The 26,064-nt window shown below is 31.4% G+C and overlaps 3 protein-coding genes across 8 annotated transcripts; 2 read left to right on the top strand and 1 right to left on the bottom strand.

Moving 5' to 3' along the window:
• The first annotated feature begins 1,714 nt into the window (after nt 1-1,714).
• On the top strand, nt 1,715-2,184 carry LOC102619072 (calmodulin-like protein 3). The gene has a single exon (XM_006492237.2). The coding sequence runs from the start codon at nt 1,715-1,717 to the stop codon at nt 2,162-2,164; it is 450 nt and encodes a 149-aa protein (XP_006492300.1). The 3' UTR covers nt 2,165-2,184.
• A 412-nt stretch (nt 2,185-2,596) lies between these two features.
• On the top strand, nt 2,597-4,877 carry LOC102620415 (uncharacterized CRM domain-containing protein At3g25440, chloroplastic). 3 transcript variants are annotated; one of them, XM_025093023.2, is made up of 4 exons: nt 2,597-2,760; nt 2,935-3,235; nt 3,404-3,811; nt 4,002-4,877. In XM_025093023.2, the coding sequence occupies exons 1-4, from the start codon at nt 2,630-2,632 to the stop codon at nt 4,506-4,508; spliced, it is 1,347 nt and encodes a 448-aa protein (XP_024948791.1). In that variant the 5' UTR covers nt 2,597-2,629; the 3' UTR covers nt 4,509-4,877. The 3 variants fall into 3 exon arrangements, with proteins under 3 accessions (XP_024948791.1, XP_006492217.2, XP_024948792.1); XM_006492154.4 differs by having other exon boundaries at nt 2,598-2,760; nt 2,932-3,235; XM_025093024.2 differs by having other exon boundaries at nt 2,612-2,760; nt 2,957-3,235.
• LOC102619570 (protein FAR1-RELATED SEQUENCE 5-like) lies at nt 4,707-6,777 on the bottom strand. 4 transcript variants are annotated; one of them, XM_025093026.2, is made up of 4 exons: nt 6,644-6,777; nt 5,936-6,029; nt 5,428-5,807; nt 4,707-5,146 (listed from the first exon to the last, which is right to left on the bottom strand). In XM_025093026.2, the coding sequence occupies exons 2-4, from the start codon at nt 5,946-5,948 to the stop codon at nt 4,925-4,927; spliced, it is 615 nt and encodes a 204-aa protein (XP_024948794.1). In that variant the 5' UTR covers nt 5,949-6,029; nt 6,644-6,777; the 3' UTR covers nt 4,707-4,924. The 4 variants fall into 4 exon arrangements, with proteins under 4 accessions (XP_024948794.1, XP_052291261.1, XP_006492213.1 ...); XM_052435301.1 differs by lacking the exon at nt 6,644-6,777 and adding an exon at nt 6,550-6,567; XM_006492150.4 differs by having other exon boundaries at nt 5,428-6,029.
• Between the last annotated feature and the right edge of the window lie 19,287 nt (nt 6,778-26,064).

Below are 26,064 nucleotides of genomic sequence, written 5' to 3'. Positions count from 1 at the left end.
AATAAAATTGTATCTTGATCGTCCAATTAACCGACCAGACAGACACCGGTGGCAAAACAAGTTAATTACGAATTGTCTAACAACAACAAAACGCACGTTCGATTTTATTTTAAATTAGGAAAAAGAATAATTTAGATAAATAGTTAAAAAAAGGGGCGACCGCGTCTACATTCAAATGCAATCGTCACCCCTTTATAAAGATCACAAATTCAAGTCAAAATGAAATATTATTAGCACTAAGATGTAACCAAGCCATGTGCCCGATATGATCACATAAATAAATGACTGAGATCATATAGACGAGTGAGCTGGGTATTCACATTTGCTTTCGCAAACGAAGAAATTGCCTCAAAACATTCGTCTTTCAACAGACGGTTTAGGGACAGAGTGCGTTTGCTTACTGGGAATTAAAAATATGCCAGTAGGTAAAGGGCCTGAAAAATCAAGAAGGGTCAGATTCAGGCGAGTGAGACTGGCGAGTTCCATTTCGCAAGTTTATTAAAATATTTAATTGCCTGGATCGTTTTCCTGTTTCGATCCAGTCAAGAAGCTGACTTGCTTGGCTCTCTAAATTATAAATTAACTTTTCCAAAACAAATATAAAGGAAAAAAAAAAAAGAAAAGAAAAAAGAAAACATAGATACAGATTCAGAAAATGAACACAGAAGAATCGACCTTGGCTACTGGAGGCGGAGGAGATTACTAGACGATGGTCGAAGCAAGTACTTTATACACAAAAGGAGCAAAGACTAGGGTTGGGGTTTAGAATCGAATGGGCTTTCTTTTCTCCGTTGGGCTGCTTGGATCCAAGTCAAGGACCTTATATAGGAAGCCCATTAGCCCTTTTTTATTATTTTTATTCTAATTTAATGGACCAATGTTTACATTTTATTAAACAACATCCTATTTCCACTTAAAATAAATGTTATGTCCAATTTTTACTTAATAACTAAATAATTAATTATTGAACCAATTATTAACTTATGTCCATATAACTTTTATTGCAGATAAAATAAACCAACCTACGGGCTACAGTTGTGCTACTATTCTTATAAGTTTGCTTTTATTTTTCCCCTTCTTTTTTTATAAAAAGAAAAAAGAAAAATCTAGCTTCTTTATTTATTCTTTTTTTTCCCTAGAACTAATATAATGTGCTAGAATTTTTAAATCAATAATTACCTTTGAATATAAATTCTAACCATTTAATATTATCCATTTTATTTTAATAAGAGATCTCCACGTGTCATGCTTCTTTGCCTCCATTTTTACCACTCAACTTTTTCAGTAAATCCCATCAAAACCGACCGTCCAAAATGTTATACTAATAATCCATTTTTAACCAACTCCAATTTCATCCTCATCTAAATTTAGTACCAAAATTAATTAGCCACAAATTGCCGCTCTATATTTTAGGACATACTCAACAAACCAAACACTCCAAAAAAAGCACTGGTCTCTTCATAGTTTATCAACACTAATAACCAATTGTTTCGTTTGATTTTGTTTTGTTAATCTTTCTTAAATTTCTCCTCACACTCACCACATATTTCTATTTTGTTCATATCTTCTTTAACAAATTATTGCTTGTGTTATTTTCAGTTACACTTCTGTTATCACATTTATATAAACTTTCCTAAGCTTCTTTTATTATTGTATTGCATCATTTGTTATCAGTTGTTTTTGTCGGTGTGTTTTTGTTTTTTAAGCGATCATCATGGATACGGAACTTCGTCGAGTCTTTCAAATGTTTGACAGGAATGGAGATGGAAAGATCACAAGGAAAGAGTTAAGCGACTCATTAAAAAATTTGGGAATCTATATTCCTGATAATGAATTGGTTCAAATGATTGAAAAAATAGATGTGAATGGCGACGGTTACGTAGACATAAATGAGTTTGGATCCTTGTATCAAACGATAATGGATGAGAGAGACGAGGAAGAAGACATGAAAGAAGCATTCAACGTGTTTGATCAAAATGGAGACGGTTATATAACAGTAGAAGAATTGAGATCAGTTTTGGCTTCCTTGGGGCTCAAGCAAGGAAGAACCGTAGAAGATTGCAAGTTGATGATAAAGAAAGTTGATGTTGATGGAGATGGAATGGTGAATTACAATGAGTTTAAGCAGATGATGAAAGGCGGTGGATTTGCTGCCTTGAGATGATTAATAAATAATTAATCTTGTATTAGAAGAGTTCTATGAATTAGAATTAAATGAACCTCATCGAGGGTAACTTGTTGTATCATTTCATTTAGAAAGAGTATACAATGTCCCTTTTCTGGGTTCATTTTTCATCATATCAATGTTTTATATCGGCTTATTGATTGGTGACCTTTATCATTATTTTCCAGTTCAATCTTTTGTTTATTTGTTAACACTAATTTCAAATGATTTAGTTGTGTTTCAGGAATTATCTGATTAGTAACTTAGTATTAATGTCAATAATTATAACAAAAATACACTGTTACTATGTGGTTACGAGGTAATGGGCCTACAAAGGTAAGGGGCCTTTTGTATGAACAGGCCGCGTCTGCGGGCAGAACCGAGACCGGCTCAACCGGTCGAGAGACTTTAGAAATACTGGACCGGCTCGAGAGCAAACAACTGAAACAGAAACAGATTGAGAAAATGGGGGGAAGGGTTTTGGTTTCCTCAGCTTCAATGGCTCTTCGTAAATCTCCGCAGTTCAAGATTCTCCTCTCGAAATTCCACATATTCAAACCCTTTTCTTATAATAAATATCCTTTTCAAAGAATCAGGTACTGCTCTCTCCCACTCTCAATATGTGTAAAAATTGAATCTTTTATTTATTTATTTTCAAAATGTAAAAAAGAAATTTGTTTGATTGAGTTGCGTTTGTAATTTATTAGGCTTAAATTAGTTTATATCTGTAAGTTTGGAATTTGCATGAGACTTAGCTTACATTGCAGTAGCATGGTTGATGTTTTGTGCAAGGCTTTTGGACCATGCTATGGTTTAAAAAGATTCTCAATAGAGGGGCGTCTGTGGATACATTCAGCTCCTTTGCGGAATTCTATTGAAAAAGTTGTGGAGAAACAGGAAAGTTCTGAAAATAGCTCATCTGCTGACGGAGCCGGTGTTGCTAAAGTTAAGAGGAAAAAACTCAAGGGAAAACGGGCAGTTGTAAGGTGGTTAAAGCACTTTAGGTATAAGAAGAAGAAAGAGTATGAAAGGATGACGGCCGAAGAAAAAATTTTGTATAAGCTGAGAAAGGTAAACATCCAGTTTAATGTGATTCTCTTAATTGACTTCGAGTTGGATTTGATCAGAAATAAAGATTTATTTTAGATATTCAACATAGTATCAACTTGTTGGATTATGACCATTTATCATCCTGGTTTTAGATGCTTAGGGTCTATTCTGCTACTGGTTCTTTTCCAGGCTCGGAAGAAAGAGGAAAGGATTGTTGAAGGATTGAAAAAGATTGAACCGAAGGAGTCCTCAGAAATGACCCATGATCCAGAGATATTAACACCAGAAGAGCACTTTTATTTTCTGAAGATGGGTCGCAAGTGCAAGAATTACGTTCCAGTTGGAAGACGAGGAATATACCAGGGTGTAATTCTGAACATGCACTTGCATTGGAAGAAACATCAGACTCTGAAGGTGATTGTAAAGACATTCTCAGCAGAGGAGGTTAAGGAGATTGCAGCTGAGCTAGCAAGACTGACTGGAGGCATTGTTCTTGAAATTCATGAAGAAAATACAATAATCATGTACAGAGGGAAGAATTATGCTCAACCCCCAACAGAGATAATGTCACCTCGGATCACACTCTCTAGAAAGAAGGTTTTGCTTCTCTTCCTTGATCCATACACTCTATAAATATGCTGAATGCATCATATTCTTCTTTCTGCTGTTAACCGTTAAGTGATCTGTCCTCATTCTAGTTGTAAGTTTTGAACCCATGTCCATCTATTCTGTTTTTCAAAATCTTTCATACGATATTTAGCGTTCCCTTTTCATTTCTCTGTTACAGGCTTTGGATAAATCTAAATATAGAGATGGCCTTCGAGCTGTTAGGAAATATATTCCAAAACTTGAGCAGGAACTAGAGTTGCATCGAGCACAGGCTGAAACAAGAGCTGAAAATAGATCTGATGCGGCAGAAGATGTCCAAAACACTGAACTAGATAAGCCAGACTTTGGAAGCATTCCAAGCATGATGGAGTGTTCTGAAAATGATCCTACAACTGAGTCATTGATGGCATCAGATTCTGAAGATTTATCAGATATTTTTGAGACCGACTCCGAGACAGAAACTGAGGAGAAGGCAGAACTCCGACCACTTTATTTGGATCAGTTTGATAAATTTCCAGTGCAAAATGATGAAGAGCATGAAGATTTCGAAGAACACCTCCGGCAAATATCTATTGACTTGAGAAATGTCAAATCTTTGGGGAAAGATGAAGACTCTTTCCATTTTGATGAAGTTGATAAGATGTTTCTGCGTGCTGCTTCACTTTTAAAGAAACAGAAGAGATAGTTTCATTTGTAAGTCCTTAGTTGTAGTCAATGCATTTTAAACCGGATGTTTACAGCTTTGACTTCCTCTTTGGAGGTAATATCTCTCGTTACATTAATTGCTAAATCTGGGCAAATTTTAAGGGGCATTTCAATTGGACTGCTATTTCCCTCTTGTTATATGGCTGTGTATGTAGACAATTCATGAGAATTTGATCAATGAGCTAAATAACCATCTTTTTATTTCAATTGCACATGTAAAACACAATCAAATAAATGGATACAGTCCGGCTTCCATTGTTGAACCCAAAGCATTTAATGACTAATGATGATAAAATTAGCAACACAGTGTCAGCTGGAAGTAAAAATAGAAAAAAAATAAAAATAAAATGAAGATAGATGTACAGTGTTCTAATTTCTAAAACTGACTAATAAGTACTAAACACATTTGCAATCTGAATTTTCTGGTTGCTCGTCCTCAAGTTCTCTTATGTTATCAACTATATCTTTAACTCTTCCGGACAAGTGATCGGTATGTTCCTCTACAAACTTGAACACCATATTCAGTTGTTCCTGGTAGGCTGCACACCTACGTTTAAAACGCTGTCTCTCATTGTTGAGCTCTATGGTCAGTTCTCGTATTCTCCGATCTTTTTCATCCTGTTAATACACAAAGTCAAATAGGTGAGAACAGGTGGGTGAAACTACAGAAATATACCATCAAAGTGGTAGATATTTCTGGTCCTACAGATAATGGATACAAGCTGTAAAACTGGAAATTATTCATAGCCAATCCGCACAACCTGCTGTGGCCCTTAACTGGTAACAAATGCTTGACATGATAGATTGACTATACACTCAAAATTACTATTCAAATAATCTTAAGAAATAATTGTTAAACAAACTATATGTTGTCTGGTTAGAAGACAAAGATAAGTTACCTCACTGATAAAATTTTTTGTAGAACCTCGCCAGGGTACTTTACTGGGAGACATTAGTTCGTGATTGTGCTCTTTTATAAATTTGGTGACTACCCACTTGTCTCCATCCCTTAAAGCTAGCCTTAACATTGCAGGACAGCCTTCTCGGGTTATAGGTGGTGGAGGAAGGACTCTGTCTTTCCTGTACATGTATTTCTTTTCACGGAAACCTTCTTTTGAACAAACAAAATCTTGACCAATAACCACATTATTTATTCGTGAACGCCGGTTATGATGGATGCGTACAGTGAACCCTGTCCGCCTGCCATAAGCAACATAAAATTCTCGAGCATCATCTCTTGACTTGAACTCCAAGCCAATATATGGTTCTTCAGCATCACCTACAGAGGGTAAACTTTCAAAAGACTGTTCTAAGATCTTGTCAACTTCACCTGTATATAATTCAATATTTTTTGACAGGTCGTCATCAGCTAAGTCATTCTCATCATAGCCTGCAACTTGCAAATACCTTTCACTCTCATCTGAATCAATGACTTGATTAGATGTGCTCTCCATTTGTGCTCAATAAGTCAGATACTAGACAAGCTGCCTATCCATAACAACTGCCAGTGAGAAAGAAGGATTAAACAACGCATTTCTGCTTTCTATACCAAAAGGAAAAAAAAATGACAGTAGATATATTGAAGCATAAGAAATTAACACTTCTGAGTTAAAGAAACTTTAAAACAGCTAAAATAAACACAACTTTAAAGTATACAAGAGCAAGTTTAGAAAACCCAATATCACGTTCTTACAACAAATGATTGTAAACATCATACAAAGAAATTTGAGAAAATTTTACACCATAATGGACATAATTTTCCAATATTATTATACTAGTTTTAAACTGAAAAAATAGGGGGGAAAAGAATCAAAATATCTATGGCTCAACCCACAAAAGCTCAAATTTTTCTTCAAGCCAAAGTGGGGTATATAAATTTGAACTGTTATGAAAATGGACTATTAAGCAAGCCTAATTGTAAAATATAAAATTTAACTACACTTTAAGCAAAAATTGATAACATATAAACCAAATCAGAGCAGGCAAACACATAACGGTCAAAATTTGAACTTTGATTTTACTTTCGCTAGTTTTGTAGACCCTCTTGTTATAGAATTTACTGAAAAAATAATAATAAATAAAATTACTGTTAAGATTGAGTGCTAATGAACTTACTGTGAGCATCAGAACTTCAAACCCTAGGATTGAACAGCCGCCAGCTGTGATAGGAGGTTGATGGAGGCGAGATGTATTCTATCACATCTTCTTTATTCTTGGGCCGGACTTTCGGCAAATCTCTTTTATGGGCGGTCTTTATAGTGGGCTCCAAGAACCCACTTGGTTCAACTAGTTTTATCACCGGGTAGTACCATTGGCACCCCTCCTCAATATTCCTATTAAAACTCCTCTTCTTATTGTACCCCTCAGATGATTTTGAAAGTTAATATTTGTTCTAAAAATTCCTATTTTATTTTCCTAATTAAAATAAAAATAGAAGCGGAGGCTCCTTTGGATTCATAAAATTAAAGAGATGGCATTTTGTTCACCATGCTCAGCAAATAAATTCAAGCACCGAATATAAAAAATTGAAAATTCAATTGTATATAATCAATAGCTCTACTCTTAACCACCATGTCTGTTACTCAAATGTTAAAAGTATGTCCCTTTGGCAGTACCGCAGTAGTGCTGAAATGTCTAAAGATTGCTACCATTTGCACATAAATTAGTGCAAAATACTATACATAAAATAAATAGACAAATAAAAGGAAAATTACCTCTATAATATTTTGTTTTGTCATGTGTACATCTAATCATTACCAAAATTTTAACATGCTCTTTGCACTACTTTTATTTCATTTATTTCTAAACATGTATCAATTAATCACTTTGACAAGAAAAATTTAAATAAAATAACTATTTTACCCTTAAATAAATTAAAAGATAATTTTATCCCACAACATTTTTTTTTTAAAAAAATTATAATTATCATTTAATTAATTGACAAAATATTATTGAAAATTTGGATGTTTGAGTACTAGTTAACTAATTGATAAAATATTATTGATTCTTTTAATTCTTTTGACCTAAAAAACGAATAATACTCATCTCAAATATTTTCCTCTTTTTTTTCTTTATCAATCATACTATCACAATTATCAAACAATTTTCATTGTTTAAATTAATCATCGGAATAATAATAGTCTAAATCTACTTTGAATAATAGAAAAATAATAATTACAAAAATTGTCATTTAAAATTATAATTATAAAAATTAATATCTTAGTTTTTGAGATTTATTTGTTTTATTAAATTTAGAGGCATTCTTGTAATTATAATATTTTTATTTTTAAAAATTTTGTAAGATAAAATAGTCTTTCAATTTATTTAGTGGTAAAATAGTTATTTTATTTAAATTTTTAGTTTTAAAGTTATTGATTGGGTGGGTCCAACTATGGTGCCACTGTGGCCTGAATCCAATGTCTGGATCCAGCTGTGGTATAATACCACTGTGGTACTATAATTTTGCCCAATTGATTAATATAAATTTAAAAACATAAGTGATGCAAAAAATATGTTAAAATTTTGTAATAGTTAAGTGTACATAGGATAAGACAAAACAGATATGGTGTAAATATAATTTCTCTAAATAAAAATCTTATCATCGTAACTCGTCCATGTCACTCATCCACCTCCACCCATTTTACTCACTCACAAGCCACAACTCATGCCCATTGGCAGCCCACTCCGAGGAACCACCATCGCATTCCGTCGCCGGCACTGAGACACCCCTTATGCCTTGGAGGAGACGCACTAAAGTCATTAGCCTCTAGATTTTACTAAATATTAGTTTGTAAAATTTATCTATAAAATGAATCAAAAATCCCCAAGCCCAGGTCGTGTTTCATGAATGTGCTGTAACACCAGCGTAGTTAAGCATGATTGCATTTGCATGAATCGTTTGATCTTTACTAGTTTACACTAAATACTAATTTGTAATATTAATCTATTATCCCAAGCCCTGGTCGTGAATGTCAAAAGAGTAAAAAAAAAAAAAAATTAAAGTAATTTGATTTTTATTTCTTTATTTCGTCAACTTAAGTGGTTTTAAAATTTAGTACCTGTTAAAAGATAAGGAGGTATTTATTTTTTTGATTTAATGACTTAAAATAACTTGACTTAATTAATTAAGTCAATTAAAGGTGTTCTCTCTTATAAGTTAACAGGACTTTCTAAATAATTTTTACTTGATAAAATAAGTTAATTTTTTGACTTTCAACTAAATGAAAAAATTTAAATAAGTCAACTAATTTCTAATGTAAAAAAAAAATCCCTATTTTATTATTGATTTTTCAAAACCTATGCTTGCACATTTACCCCATTATATAATCTTCTTTTTTTTTCCCCTACCAACATGCTCCTTATTTTGCTTCTCTCATCAAGTTCTCCAATCTTTCCATCATCAATAATCAAAGGCATTATTCTTAATTTGTATTTATAAACCTGCCTTTAGTGTTAGGAAGTGCTATGTCATTTTCCAATTTATATTGCTCCTGTTTTTAAATTTTATTGCAAACCATCATGAATTCATGATTTCCTTAATTATTTATTGACTTGTATGTAACATGCTTATCTACATAAAGCCAAGTACTTTCCTTTGAACAAATGAAAATTTATTTGGCCCTCAAATTCCACCATTGTGAAAGGATATATATATATATATATGTGTGTGGAGTAGCTTGGCATGTAGTTTGTGTATAATTTAAGAGTGAATTGGTTCCATGGACAGTCCACTATTGGTTCCACTGATTGATTTTTGTAGAATTTTCTTATAAATATCATCACAAGTGGAAAGAGCGAATTGAACCGATCATACTTATAAGAAGTATTTTATTGATTTTTGCACACGTGAAGCAAACACTGGAAATAGATTTGGGACATCCTTGAAGTCAGTTGCTTGGACTTTCTCAAGAACTGAAAATATTAATAGTAAAATCTATTATCCTGAAACAACTCTAAAATGGGTGGGATTATATGAAAAGACAAACTTTGCATGGTTGGATTTAAAAATGGCAACATGACATGGTTATGATTCTACTACTCGTACTTTTGATTGGCCACCTAAAAAATAGGAAGAATAATTGAAGGTAGCATCTTTTTATTTTCTTTTTAATTGAATTATTTAAAATATTACAATGTAAAGATAATTAATTATTCATTTATTTTGATTGAATAAAAATGTCCAGAAGCTAACGAATTTTGCAATAAACCTTTAGCAAATACTGAAGAGTTGGATGCATTGTTCTCAAATTCAGTAGAAACTGAAGCTTATACTTAGAGTTCTAAAATGGAAGGGAAACCAGAAATGTGCAATGTATCATTGATATTATCTAAAACTCTAATCAATTAATTTAGAAGATGATGATTGTGAGGTAAAAATACATAATTCATACACCATTGTGGATGAGCATGAAGTGTGATGAAAATGAGTTGGATGTATTTATAGTTTTCCAAGATAGCTTGATATCTTTTTTCTAGTTCATGTGTGTCAATATTTTGTTTGGTGTCAATGGAACTTTTAGAGTATATAATTTTTTGTTTATGTAGTGAATTAAATTATGTATTTTTAATTATTTGAAAATAATAGTGACATGCATGGTAATACATAATTTTCTTAGAAAGATATCAGCGAATGATGTATTATTTGCTTGATATGATAATTAAGAAGTTGAGCTAGAAAATATCCATGGTAATCAAAATCAAATAGCTAGTGCTAGCAACTCTTCAATCATTGAAGAACAAGATTTCATGCAATAATTTTTGGATCAAATGGCAAATCAACTAGGGGTGGGCATTGGATCAGATTCAGATAGATTTTATCCGAACAAATACAGATTAGATTCGAATTTTGCTTCAAATCCAATCAGATACAATTTGTACAATCTGCTCGGATTGTACTGCTCTTTAAAGGAAAAAAAAATAGAAATTGAATGAAAAATAGAAAATCTAGGGCTTGTTCAGTATTATTTTTGAATTTGTATTTTCTGAAAACAAAAATAAGAATGAAATATGTTTTGCAGTTGCTATATTTCATATTTAAGTATGTGTCTAGTATAATTTTCTGTATCCTATATTTTGAAACTGAAAATGGTAATATGCGTTCGGTAGACATAATTGGAAATGATAAAAACAGAGAATATGTGTTCGGCAGTATCATTTTCAAAAAATGATTTTTACTAAACATTTAACTCTTATTTATTGTTAGAAAATAATTATTTAATTAATACATATAGAAACATACCATAAATAATTTTTTTAATTATAAAAAATTACATGAGGATAAAACTTTAGTATTAGCATTGATAAAAAAAGTTTTACATTGTCATTATTTTTACACTATAATTAAGATAAATATTACAACACATATGATTTAAACAAAATAATTATAAAAAATTACATGATAGATATCATGCATTACGTTTGTAATCATGCCACATTGCAATTGCAATTTTATCTCTTGTAGCATTCATCTCTGTGACATTTATTGGAGATAAATCAATATTAGTAAGTGACCTACTAGTATCCTTTTTTCATTGGTAATCATATGTAGCACATAAAAGTCATCAAACAACTATCACTTGCATTTTCTCGTCGAATAAAATTATGTAAAACGCGACATGCAATTGGAATTAGACGTTGCTTACGTAAACTATAATTATGCATATCCTTTAAAATTGAAAATCGTGCTTTTGAAGTACTAAAGCATTGCTTAATTACATTATGCAATGATGAATGTCTCTGATTAAACAATTCTTAGGGACCTCTAGGTGCTCGACCTGCTCCTCTATAATCACGTAAATGATATCTCTTATCTCTATACGGCGTTGAAAATCCTTTCATATTTATGTATCAAGAGTAATATTCTAAAATATGAAAACAATATGTCCACAAGGTAGTGATAACCTAAAATATGAAAACAATAAAACAAAACTTAATTAAAAAAAAGGCTAAAGATTTATACATATATAAAATCTTGCAATATTCTTACCTTTTTTTGGACGTGGAAACCCAAATTTTGGTTTATTTAAGGCATCCATAAATACCCTTGAGTCATTGGTAGTGGCTTCCCAACCCGTATATACAAATGTGAACATCATGTCAAAAGAATATGGACACATAATATTTTGAGTCACCTAAGCCTTTCTATCTAAATATGATGTCTGTTTATGCACTGGTGACCACACAGCAATGTGATTCCATCAATTGCACCAATACACTTCTATAAAAACATGTAACCATTATTAATTTATTAACCAAATGTTAATGTTAATGTCACATAAACATTGAAGTAACATGTATTAAAATTCTTACCTCAAAATATGGAAAAAATTCGATTATTTCTAATCTTTGGTGGCGTCTCCCTGAGGTTTTGCTTTTATAATGTGATTTGTTAAGTGACAAAGTGCTTTTAACACACGTTTAAAATGCGTAAACACAACATCAACTGAACGTTGAAAACGCTAAGATACAACTAGCTCAATAACGCCATAGGACAATATATATAAGCAAAATGCCATAACCTCGTTGATACAAACATGTCTATCATGCTCTAACAATTGTAAACGTTCAAGTGTATAACATAATCAAGTGAAAACTTCTTTATCCATGCGAAACATGTTATACATCCTATAAGGATGACCATTTAACAACTCTTGAACAAATTCAATATCGGACACTTGTCCTGTATAACATTGCCTTTTAATATCATGTTGTTGTTTCTCATGTATTTTTATAGCAATGGCAACCTCTAAAACATCTTCTTCAATATATGTTAAACTTTCAATATCATTATCTTCATTGTTGTTGTTGTTCATTTTTCTACTCTGATTAAAAAAAAATCACAAATTATATCTCAAGTATATCATAATTGATAAAAAAAAGTGAATATACAAATACAAATTCATACACCATCTAATAATATTGTACCAAATACATAAATAAAAACATTACATAGTTTAACTCACAAAAATAAAATAAAGTTTAACATATAAATTTCAACTCATAAAAATAAAATAAAGTTCAACAAATAAAAATACTACAAATTCCAAAAAAAAAGGAACATGCACATAGTTCACAACCAACAACATCTAAGTTAAACACATTACATCTTAAAAAATATATTGCAAACTAGTTAACCAATATCTTTTCATATTTCTAGGCATGCTTAGAAAAACTTTCCTCCATTTCAATATTAGGCACTAGCTCATCCATCAATTTATTGTATGTATCTCCATCAACATCTCCCAATTTCCATGCAACTTCAATACACTCTTCAATAGACCACTTTCAACATATTAAAAAGTTGACTTCGCACTTTTACACTTAAGTATCTCTAATCTAGCATTCATCACTGAACTAGCCATTTTAAAGTAACTATCAAACTCACTCGAAGGATTATTTTTTTTTTAATTCACTCAGTTGTAGTTGAAACTAGTTGACGAGGCCTTTTTCCTGTCCTACTTTGGGAAAAAGGTTCCATTGAATTGACATCATCCTTAATATCAACATGAACTCCATGACTAAGAAAATTCTCTTCTAATTCATGATCCTCATTCGAGGACAATGGAACTTGGTTAGAGGAAAAACGTAAATGGCCAGAAGCTATAATGGTGTTAAATATCTCCCCTAGAATTTGGTAATTCTCTAATCCTTTTTTGCGATATGACTTGATTTCAAGCACTCTCTAAGGAAAAAAATAAGTGTATAAACCACAAAAAAATTAATTTAATAAAAAGCAACATAATATATTATAGAGATAAATTTTACCTTAATATATTTAGCCCAAACAACTTCCGATGCTACGATTGTATTTGAAATAGGATCCCAACCAAACCCAATATAAGCTATTAAGTCATAAAACTCTTGATTTTTTTTTTGCACAACCTATTAAACTTGGACTTAAGTTGCTATATATTGAAATCTTTTTGGTATTATTCAAATAACTCATCACTTATAGTGGTCCGAATTTTGTTAGTGAAAGTTGATGTTTGTAAATCAATCTTTTTAACATGGTTGTACACTATATGAATAAAAGCGGTTTCAGTCCGACTAAACTAATTAGCCTTATCCTCACCATCAACATCACGGAGATCCATATCTTATTACTAAAAAATTAAAAAAATAGCATATATCAAATATTAATGAAATTAAAGAAACTACTTCTAAACATACATAGCTTAAAATTTTGGAATTAATCAAATTCAATATAGTATGAAACTATTTCAACAATACGTCATATATTAAAAATTGAACATATTAAAATCAAATATATTCTACTACAAATTGACCAATTCAAATTAAGGGCAAGCTCTCGTCAAATTATTTTTAACTCATTTTTTCAGGGCAAAACAAAAATTTTCAATCAATGCTATTGTATTATAATCAATTAATTAAATTGGTAAAATGGGTTTCTATTTTTTTTTCTCACTTCCACAAGCTACAAACTATTTAAGTGAATGCCATAAAAAACAAAGTTTTGACAAATCTCTATTTCTCTCTAATAAAAAAAAAGCTGAATTTGCTTGACTGATTTTCTCTCTAATAAAGCAACATTTTTGGAGTCACAGACAACAAACTCAATGTCATACTTCATGCAACAAAAGTATGAACAAATAATCAATTCTAAAATTTTGGCATGAACTGAGACAATCCACAATATAACATGTCGTAAAAAATAATTACTCAAAATTATTCAAATAATTACTCTTTTATTTATTCAAATAAAATAAATACCAGCAAGAGATAAGTTGATAGAGCAGCAGTAGTCCAGGCACTAAAGGCGGAGCAGCAACGGCTACATGGAGATGGAGCAGTAGCGGCTACGTAGAGAAGGAGCTGTTGGGATTATATGCTTTTCAAAGCATATTAATTAATTTATTTTCTGATTAATAAAATATTTGAGACATTTTCAATTGCATAAATATTTTGAATAAAAGTTCGTTTAATCATATTATATGTATTTATGTGATCATCATATGGATTCATAAAAGACATAAATACAAGTTATCTTATGATTAAATAAATTAAGTTTGTAGTTGATAAATAGAATTGAGCGCTCTATTTATGTTTAAACTGTAATAAATTTATTGAATGATTTGTTTTATTCATATATGAATTTATTGATGTAGTATGACTACATTGAATATGATCACATATGAGATTTAATTAACTTTGTAATAATTGTCAAACTTATTAAATCTCATAGGCATTGATTTTATTGTAATCTTAATCTTGAGTTAGTTATAATTTTATGATCGTAATTGTTATTCTATTTGAGTTACCAATGGGCACGACACATACGTGTAGTTAAGATTACCCGGTATCTTGGTGAGAGCAATTATGAGTATTGGAGTTATAAATTAACAATATAGAATTTATACAACACATTTCTTGATGGGTTTTCGAAACTTGATCATAGAATTCTCTAGTCAAAGTGTGTCAACATATTTAGTATATTGAAAAAGATACTTAGAGAAAACCAAAAAGTATCAAGGAATAAGATTTATTTAAATTGATTGGACAGTTGAGATATCGATTTAATTAACGATGTGGTACAAAGGATTATACAGTAAAGAAATCAATGTGGCATGGGTCGAATTATTATTCGAGTACACTATCCTAGATAGCATACAATTATGGAGGTCAATTCCAATCTTTTAGTGGAATAGATTTGGAATTAAATAATTAGACTAAATATGTTGAAAACCCATCTCTTGATCATCGAATTCTCTAGCCAGAGTGTGTCAATATATTTAGTATGTTGAAAAAGATACTTAGAGAAAACCAGTAAGTATTAAGGAATAAGATGTAATTAAATTGATTGGACAGTTGAGATATTGATTTAATTAACAAAGTGGTACAAAGGATTATGCAGTAAAGAAATCAATGTGGCATGGTCGAATTATTATTCGAGTACACTATCCTAGATAGCATACAATTATGGAGGTCAATTCCAATTTTTAGTGGAGTAGATTTGAAATTAAATAATTGGGTTAATTTAATTACAAGCCTAATTATTGTAGCCACTATTGTATGTACCCATATCATCCCCGTGTTAGCTCATTTAATTGACCGTGTCGCTGTTGGATTAAGAAGTAAGATGACTAGTTATTTGTGTTAAAAGCCTAAATATATTATTTAGTGGAAGGCTCCATATAATGTGCTTGTGTCTAAGGAGTCTTGTGTTATTTTACAAGGTGGGCTCCTATGACAAGAAAAAGTAACGTTATTTTTTATTTTTAATTTAAATCAAATTTAATTTAATAGAATTAAAAATATTAAAATATGGAGCCTAGGGTTTCCACTAAGTGCCTGTTTGGTATGATTTATTTAAGAGATATAAGTGCTTATTTAATCCCATAAGAACTTTTTAAAAATTTTTATGGTATTTGATTATTTTGTGAGTAGAGTTTTTTTTAGCTTAAATAAGCTAATTTACATCTACTAGCAAAAACTCAAAATTTGCGCTTTTGGGAGTAGAGGTTAGAGAGTTTTTCCAAAAAAATATATAATATCAAAATTATCCTTGACATATTTCATTAATTACATAATACCCTTTGTATAAAATTTACCCAATGAAAATTGTTGCCACCATATAAACATATTGTTGCCACCACTTCACTTTATCTTTTTTTTTTTTAAATAACCAGCACTTTAATTTTGCAATCCCTACACATACCCAACACTTGAAAAAACAATCATAGTCATAGCCGTGAGGAGCATGCTAGGTAATGTTTCCTACTACTTTTTCTTCTTTGTCTTTATCATATTATTCAAACATTTTTCTTCTTTGTCTTTATCATGCACTTGATATGTGTTTAAGACCCATGACCAATTTATTATAATATTCAATAGGTTTATTGCCACTGTTTCATATTTTTTTATTATATTATTCAATAGTTTTATTTGCACTTTCCTCATCCACCTACATGTTAGTTATAATATATTATTTAGGATACATTTCTATATAAGTTTATTTAATTCTTTTTCAATTATAGAATTTCTATTTTGCAGGTAAGTATTACCTAGTAGATGCTGGATATCCTCACATGACAAGTTATTTAGATCCTTATAAAGGTGAACAATATCATCTTCCAAATTTTCGACGTGGAAGTTAACCAAGAGGAAAAAAAGAAATATTTAATCATGCCCACTCTTCTTTGAGATGCACAATTGAGAGGACTTTTGGTGTTTGGAAAAATAGATGGAAAATTTTGCGACAAATGCCTAGTTTCCCTTTTAGTAAGCAAGTGAAAATTGTGATTGCTTCAATGGTTCTTCACATTTTTATAAGAAAATATGCAGATAATGACCAAGAATTTCAACCTTTTGATAATGATGGCGAATTGCTTCCAACAAGTGAAAGTGAGAATCAAAGGGAAGAGAACAATGAAGAACAAAGTACAAGTTCATTCAACATACGTGAAATAGACCAAGAACGTGATCAAATTGCGACACTTTTCATGTTCCGTTAATATTTCAGTTATATTATTGATTCTCATTTTAATTTGGATAGTATTATTTGTTTGAGAGAATATATCAATGATGCAATTTTTAATTTTGAAAATTAAAGAAATGATTGAATTGATTTTTTTCTTATTAATTGATAGCTTGGATGCATTTTGTTATATGTTATATAATTATGAATACATATCATTTTTGGTAATTTAATTACATAAAAGCACTTTTAGTTTTACACAAGCAAACAGTTTAATGGTTCAAAAGTACTTTTTTTATTGACAACCAAACACCCAATGGCTTTTTGTCTAAAAGCTCTATTGGTATAAGCTATACTGTTATAAGCTCTATTTAATAAGCTATACTAAACAGAGCCTAAAATAGAGATATAAAATGACTTATTTTCTCCCAAAAAGAATAGAGAGGTCACATTATACAGATTAGAGAAAAATATTTTTTCTCTTTAATTTTGAGAGAAAAATTTCTTTTGCTAGTTACTTTTAGTGGTGATAAAGACGCTCACACGTCAAGTGCATATCAAACCAGAGTCATAACCTAGACGATCATTGGTGATTGATCGTGATCTAACATGCGTAGTGGTGACAGATCATGATCTAAAAGGCGTGGTGGTGACGGATCGTGATTTGGGAAACCTGGATTAATTTCAATTATTCATTTTTTCGGATTGTCAAGGTATGATTTTTGAAATTACGAATTCTTATGTATTGTATGAGATCGGTCCTAAAAGTTTTTATAAAAATTTAAAAAACTGATTTTTCTCAAACAAGAGCAACAACAGCTACACGGAAACAAAGTAGCGGTAGCCATGGCGGAGATGGAGCTGCAACAGTGGCTAAGATGGAGTTGCAGTGGCGGTAGAGATGGAGGACAGCAGCTGGCACATCAAGAGAGAGTTGATCGGGAGAGATAAAGAGAGAAAGAAAGTGTGTTGCTGGATGAAGATAAGGAGAGAGAGAGAGAAAGAGAGAGAGAGAGAGAGCGTTGTTATGGAGATCTGCTGTAACCAGATTGAGAAAGATGAGGAGGGAGAGAGAGATGTTGTCGAAGAGATAAGGGGAAAAGATAAGGTCAAAAGCTTATAGTTTTGTTTTTTAGTTTATTTTTTACTTCAATCTTGTAATATTTGGAGAACATGCTTAACATGTTTTCATAATTGTAGTTATAAAGGTGAATTTGGATTTCTTATTTTATAATTTATTTTTTGAATTCATTCCACCGAACATGCATTATATATGTATTCTGAAAACAAAAATGAAAACAGTGGCTGGAAAATGGTATCGAACAGGCCCCTAGATAACTAAACCTAATTTCCAAATTACAAAATAACCAAGCTGGGCGACCACAAAACAAATGAATCCTTGACCACAAACCACACCCACTAGCCACGATCTGATACACATGGCGACCTAAGTCACTGACAACACAAACTGAACGAGCCCAGTCGCGTCTTGATCGACGTTCAGCCACCATGAAGTCTTTTAGACTTATAACGAGATGTTGATAGCGATAGTAATCTCACTACTGCCAACTTGTTCATTTTGTGAGGTTCATGTCTTTATTGTGTGATTGTCTAAGGACTTGAATATGTAGTCTCTGATGAGCATATCAAGAAGACGAAGCGTGAACACTAGATCGAAGGCCTCTGCAAAGAGATAAGCTCTCGACTTACCCATACTCAATTGTGTGGTTATCATATAACACCTGAGCTTCTGATAATGAAGCTAATGAAAGAATTGTCTAAAGACTTATGTTTTCATTAACTCTAGATTCCATGAATTTTTTTGTGAAAATTGCTAAAAAGGTCGCAATATGAATTATCCGAGATCCGATCCAATTCATCTGAATCCAAACCAAGTCGAAATTGCCCATCCCTAAAATCAACTATATCAAGCATATTATTGATTGTTTCTTGTATTATACATTATTATTTTGAATTTGTTATAAAAAAGCTTAAGGTATGCTATATATTATAATTCCAAAATCATTATGTATTCACTTGAATATGATTAATGTTATGATAAAATACTATGATATTTTTGTTCTTTGAGATATATATTGCTTATTTAGCATTTGAATTTAATTAGGGTACAAATGTAAAACTATATATTTTCAATATCTAATGTTGAAAAAGAAACAATTTAATATTTATTTTCAGAGGTTCAATAAAAAAATATTTATTGTTCATATTTAGACATCCAGGTCTATTTAAAATTAAGACTGATTCAAATTTCAGAAAAAAAAAGTTAACAAATTGAAAAACACCTTCTCCTTTTGAGAACTTTCAATAGAAGAAGAAATAATAATCCACACCCTTCTCTTTGTTTGTAGTATCACCTCTGGCATCAATCTGTGGGTTTATCATTTTAACCCTGTCCATGGTTAATGTGATTCAAATAAGGCTCGGCGAGCTGTTATGTGGCAGCGTTTGTACTTTGAAGTCGGTGATATTACTCCCTATATTGGTTTTTGGTTCTCTCTGCTGCTATGTGTACCACCTGTCATCTTTGCAGTGGCTGTCTAGAGTCAAGGAAAAGCAGGGCAAGGGGGATCCAACTGGTTCAATGGATTGGTGCCATAGGGTCATCTTAGTAACATCAATATATATATATATATATATATATATATATATATATATTATCAGGAAATTTATCAGCAAATACAAGAGATCATTCGATAGGTGTAATTGTTCCTTTAGAAATGTAATGACCAAGGAACCTGATTCTTGTCTGGAACAAAGAAACTTTAGAACTAGAAATGGCTAGACCAGCTTTTCTAGTGGCAAGGTAGAAAGTCTTTAAATGTTTGAAATGTTGATCGATTGTTTGAGAAAAGATTAACACATCATCAATATAGACAATACAGAATTCAGAGAAGGGATTATAAATATCATTCATGATTCTCTGAAATTCTGAAGGAGCATTTTTTAGTCCGAATGACATTACAGTCCATTCATACTGTCCAAAAGGAACAGTAAAAGCAGTTTTATAACGGTCTTTAGGATGAATTTGAATTTGCCAAAATTCAGATTTCATATCAAATTTTGAAAAAATGAACGCAGAATGAAGTTTCTGGAGCAAATCCTTCTTATTAGGTATGTGATACCTAATCCATTTTAATGCTTTATTTAAAGGTTTTTAATTTATTACTAGTCTAGGTGTTCCTCTTTCTATTTCGGAGTTCTTATTAACATAGAAAGCGGCACAAGACCATGGGGACCTAGATTTTACAATGAGGCCTTTTGATTCTAAGTCTTTTATTTCATCCTTGCAGTATTGTTCTAATTCCATGTTCATTTGGATTGGTCGGGCTTTGGTAGGTATTTGTTTTTACAAATTCATTTTGTAATTGGGTTTCAATTATTTGTAAACTCAAATATTTTTTCAAACAAACCAAGTCATTTTGTTTAGATTTGAAAAGGGCATTTATTTGATTTTGGTAAACAGAACAAGCTTTAACAATATTCAAATTTCTTATTTTTGGTTTCTCAATAAAAGGGAAAACAAGTTTTTTTGTTTTTGCTTTAAAGGTTATAATATCATAGTTGACAGTATAAGGAGTAATAAGGTTAATGAAAGGAATTCCTAATATAACAGTATGATGGATATCATTTGTCAGGAGAAAGGAAGTCCTGAAATCAAAACCATCATTATGAACTGAGGCATCAACTTTAAATTTGACTTTCAGCTTTGAATTATTGGCGGCAGAGAGTCTTTCATTAGTTTTCTCATGAAATCTTTTAGGGACAATATCTTCTTTAATGCAATTTAAATTAGCACTGGTATCGAAAAGGGCAATGGTGTCAATTTCGAAGTCTTTAGAAAGAATTAAAGTAATTTTAATCAAGTATTTTCTCGTGGTGATTTGCTTTAAGACAAATAAAAAATCATTAGGTATAGATTCAATGTTTTCGAGGTTTTGTTCATTATCACCATCAGATTCAATTTCTTTATCAGAATTATTCTCTAACTGTTTTTGTAAGAGGAGTTGAATGGTTTCAGAATCATTTTTTTGTTTTTCTTTTAATTCCTTTATTTCAAGTTTGACTTCTTTAATGTCTCTTTGAAAGTCTTGGATGTTTGGATTTGCTTTCTTTGTTTTCTTTTTATCCAGGATTTTAGTGAGATCATAAGTATTCTTTTTAATTATTGGGGCTTTAGAAGTTTCTGCTTTATTATCTGTTTATAAGGTTTATAGAAGTTTGTCAAGGTATTCCTTTTGAAGAGTAGGGTCAGTAATGTGTTTGACTAATTCAAGGAAAGTCTCTTGGTCTTTGGTTAATACATTGATTTTCTTTAAACGAGATTCTATGTCAGAATCACTACTACTTGATTATGAAGTATCAGAATCTATCAATTCATCAATTTGTAGAGGGTCACTATCTCCCGTCATGGAAGACTCAGAGTCAGAAAACTCGACGAGCAAATAGGCAACTTTAGAAAGTATTTCTTCTTCAAGGCCAAGCTCATGGAGCTTTCTGTTCATTCTGTAAAATTTTACAGTATGACCTTTCTTTCCACATTTGTAACATGTGGCTTCTTTGTAGTTAAAAGGGGTTCTTTGTTTGGGTTTAAAATCCTTCTTTTTAGAGAATTTGGGTTTCTTATAAGGTCTCGAAGGTTTCTTATAAGGTCTCGAAGGTTTCTTATAAGAAGGTTCTCTAAAATTTTGGAAGGATTTTTTTATGGCTTTTTGGTTTGTAATGTTTCTTGTAAGGTCTTGAAGAACACGTACCATTACAATATTTAGAGTTGGAAGTTTTAAAGGGATCATAATTGAATTGCTTACAGAAACTGCCTAACTCTTGCTTAGATTTCCTAAGCTCCCATTTTAGACGTTTCTGAAGTTTCAAGTCTTGACAAATCTTTAAACCTTCCTTATTAATGAAGCTAACTAATTCACCATAGGTGAGTTCGTCATACGGAATACGGTTGTCATACAAAGCTTTAATGGAATTCCTAACCTTTTCTCCTAGTAGGGTAGGTAAACCTGCAAGGAATTTTTCCTTCCAAGTTACATGATTTGCATCATCCCTAAGGAAGAGTCTGGTAAAGAATGTGGTTTTATAGCTTTGGAATTCACTAAGTTTTCTACATCTCAGGTTGTGTAGTAACTCAGCGTTCTTGTCTCTAAGGTGTGAGGGATCGCCTATGAAATGGAGGGATATGGTCAGAATTAGGGTAGCAACAGCATCCTGAATTGGACTATTGAATTCATCAAGAATGGGGGCTCAATTTTCATTCGTTTAAATAGAATTTAGGATATCTAATTGTTGCTGTTTGATGAGAAGATGATCCCACCAACTTTTAAGTTGACCTGTAAAATCAGTAATGAGAATTTCTGCAATAGCCTTGTCAGAAGTTCCCGACTGTGTTTTATATGCATTGGCTGCCATGGTCATTTATTGCAACAATCCTAAAATATTGTATTCAGACATACCATCAATGTTCCACTCATAGACAGAGGATGCATTAAATCGTGATTGGTTTAATGCAACAGGCCTGTTGTCTATGGCAAGGTCAGGCGGAGACTTGACAGTAGGTAGGGCTAATTCCCAGTGGATTTTGTTAGCTTTGGAAACATGTTCTTCTTTAAAGGCTTCTATATCAGAAGAGGCTACAGACATGTTGTCTTGTTCTAGTACACCAATCTTACTAAATTGGACACTATCATGGGCTATTTGGATTTTATTAGACGAAGAAGAAGAGGCTTCTATTCTATCTAGTTGTTCTTTAATAGCTTTAGCAAAATCTGATTTTGACTCTTGAACAAGCTTTTGATTAGTTTTCGAAACCTGGAAAAGTTTGAAAATAGGCTTTTTAAGCTTTTTGTCAGAATCTGATTTTGACGTAACAGGGGAAACAACTATGGTCGACTTCTGGAATTGGTTTTCTATCCTAGTCAATTATTTTCCTATTGTATTTAGATTGGCATTACAGAAATTATTCTGTTGAATAATGCTATCTAAATCCGTTTTTGGATCTTTAGGTTTATGGATTTTATAGGGTGAAGCTTTTATCTGAGCAGGAGGTTCACCATGATTAATGGTTAGACTCCTAAGTGGGGGATGTTCAGATTCTATGATCCTATCGCCATCAGAAATGTTCCATTAAGTGATTTTCTTTCTGACAGTAATGTGATTTGATTCTTTAAAAGGATATGAAATGTTGTTATCCGTAGCATACATCTCAAACCAATCAAAAAACAATATATGAACTTTATGCATATTTACAAACTCATAATAAGTTTCTTGAATTTCTTTTCTTTGATTTAAGAAATGTTGAAAAAACCAAAGTCTCTTTTCTTTATTGGTGTCAGAGTAAAAATCATTGTGAAGAAGAGTTTTGTCTAATTCAAAATCTTTTTCAATGACACTAATTACGTTTTCTGTGACAGCAGAAAATGTAGGAAAAGTTGGAGGAGAAGATTCCTTCTCTTCCTGGCTTTGTTCACGTTGACGGCTAGTGTAAATGGGATGGGGAACACTAGTTGTATAGTCAACAGAATGTATAGAAGAACTAGGGCTAAAAGCAGAAATCATGGCTTTGTAAGAAATTTTATAAATTGAGGCTACTGGGACGGATCCCTCAATCATGTGATAATTATGGGTTTTGATTTGTAAAATCATGCTTTTTAGAATATTCTTGTCTTTTAGAGAAATTGTTATTTTCGGGTAACAGCTAAATGAGATGGGACCTTTACAAAGACTTGATTCTATACTACTTAGTAAAGAATCATCAAAAAAGATGAATCGCCCATCTCTTAGGACAGCCAGTATAGAGGTATTGAGGCCTTATTTTGTTAAGGGTTTTATACCAACTTGTATTAAGCCGATGTGAACATAATTGAAATTCTTATCTTTTAATTTTTTTAAAGAGTGTTCTGAAAATAGATAAATAGTTTCAAATGGCTTTGAAAGAGTTATGTTTCGTTCTTCAGTTTTTTTAACATAATCATTTTTTAAAAAATCAAGCTTTTTTGTTTTGTAAATCATTTCTTTAGAGATATTTGGTAATTCCCAATTATCAATTACTTTATTAAAGTCTTCAATTACAAATTCTTCCGAATTCACAACATTCTTTGAATCACTAGTTCTTCCAGAAGAAGAGCTAGAAAAGGACGATGCTCTACAGAGTAGAGAATCCATGGATTAAGACCTATATCCTAGTTTTAATCTTGTTGGTATGGCTACAATCCAAGGCTAAGAATTGGTTTTACTGCCCTTCAACCAAATCGGGACTTACGACCAAAAGCTACCAAGGCACACAGAGGTAACACTCACCACACAAACAATGTTCAACTAAAACACAAGTCTTTATACACAAAGTCTCTATTCTATATTACACTATCCTCCCCTTGGCTCTGATACCAGTAGGAAATAGGATCGAAGGATGGAAATGATTCAAGTAAAATTCATAATTAACAAATTGTTAATAAGGATAATTAATTCAGTACGTGGCGTTGGTACCAAATCGATGCAGAACTTAATCTGCCTTTGAGACCAGATCTGACTTAGAACAGATCAATATCTCGCACGTTCTATTTTCCAGCCGATATACTAAAGTAAAATTTTAATCTTTTTATTAAAAGGTTTCTTTAATCAAATCAACACAAAGGCTCATGGATAATACTAGATCTGGATCCCAGAAATAGTATTCTGATTGAATGGAGGGAGAAAAGAAGATACAACTAAGGACAGAGATCCGGTCTCTTTGCCTTAGAGGAACGTAGCAGGTTTTATAAAATTGAAACTTTAAATAAACTGCGGAAATTTAAACATACATCTGAAACTCTCTCTAAAAAGGAATTTTCTTTCTTTTCTTGTAACACTTCTAAGAATCTTAAGACATCAAGGAAATTTTCATGTCTTAAATATATTCTCAATTATTTCTTTCTGTAATAGATCTTCATAAAGATTCAAGGTTACGAGCAATTTAATTTGTAAGTTTTAAAGTTCAGTTTGTAATTTCAATTTCAGATGTATGTTTAAATTTCCGCAGTTTATTTAAAGTTTCAATTTTATAAAACATGCTACGTTCCTCTAAGGCAAAGAGACCGGATCTCTATCCTTAGTTGTATCTTCTCTTCTCCCTCCATTCAATCAGAATACTATTTCTGGGATCCAGATCTAGTATTATCCATGAGCCTTTGTGTTGATTTGATTAAAGAAACCTTTTAATAAAAATATTAAAATTTTACTTTAGTATATCGGCTGGAAAACAGAACGTGCGAGATATTGATCTGTTCTAAGTCAGATCTGGTCTCAAAGGCAGATTAAGTTCTGCATCGATCTGGTACCAACGCCACGTACTGAATTAATTATCCTTATTAACAATTTTTTAATTAGGAATTTTACTATATATATATAAAATAGGAGATATATAACTTAGAAAGCATATGTAGTTATTATTAGAAGTATATGTCTGTTTCTTTAAAAATACAGATTTCTTGAATATACTATATGATGTATTATACGGTAATTGAACAAAAAATAATAAAGATATTAACACATTGTATGATGTATAAAATGAATCCATATTTAAAAAAAAATGTAGGCATTCACATTAGAAAAGAATTAAAAGTATAATACGTGTATATATAGTTGTAATAATTTTTTTTTGTTAAGGTCTTATGTTATTATATTATCTTTCAAATAATTAAGTGGTTATGCATTGTGCTGCTACTAATATTGTATGATTAAAAAAAAAAATGAAATCCATGTATTTAGAGTTGTGCTTTACTTAGCTATTGCTAATATGCGTTCCTTCCTCTTTGGTCTCTCTCTCTTTTTTTTCTTTTTTTTTGTCAATGATAATCATATCGTTGAGGAAATTTCTTAATGGTAAGGAAGATTAAACTGTAGACAAGATACTGTATGATTGATATACATATACATATACTATGAACTTATAACTGTAAACTCCAGATCAACTTATGTATGGACAAAATGGAGTACTGTGCACTTACTGGCCCGTATAGGACAAAATATAGTAAAATTTTACTTAATTTCCGAAAGATTTATTTTCTTCACCATGGACTTGAACTTTCAAGGAGCATTTGCTGGG

This window comes from Citrus sinensis, chromosome 2, assembly GCF_022201045.2.
Source record: "Citrus sinensis cultivar Valencia sweet orange chromosome 2, DVS_A1.0, whole genome shotgun sequence".
Classification (NCBI taxonomy): Eukaryota; Viridiplantae; Streptophyta; class Magnoliopsida; order Sapindales; family Rutaceae; genus Citrus; species Citrus sinensis.
Note: the sequence above shows the minus strand (reverse complement) of the source record. Positions and strands in the feature narration are given on the sequence as shown.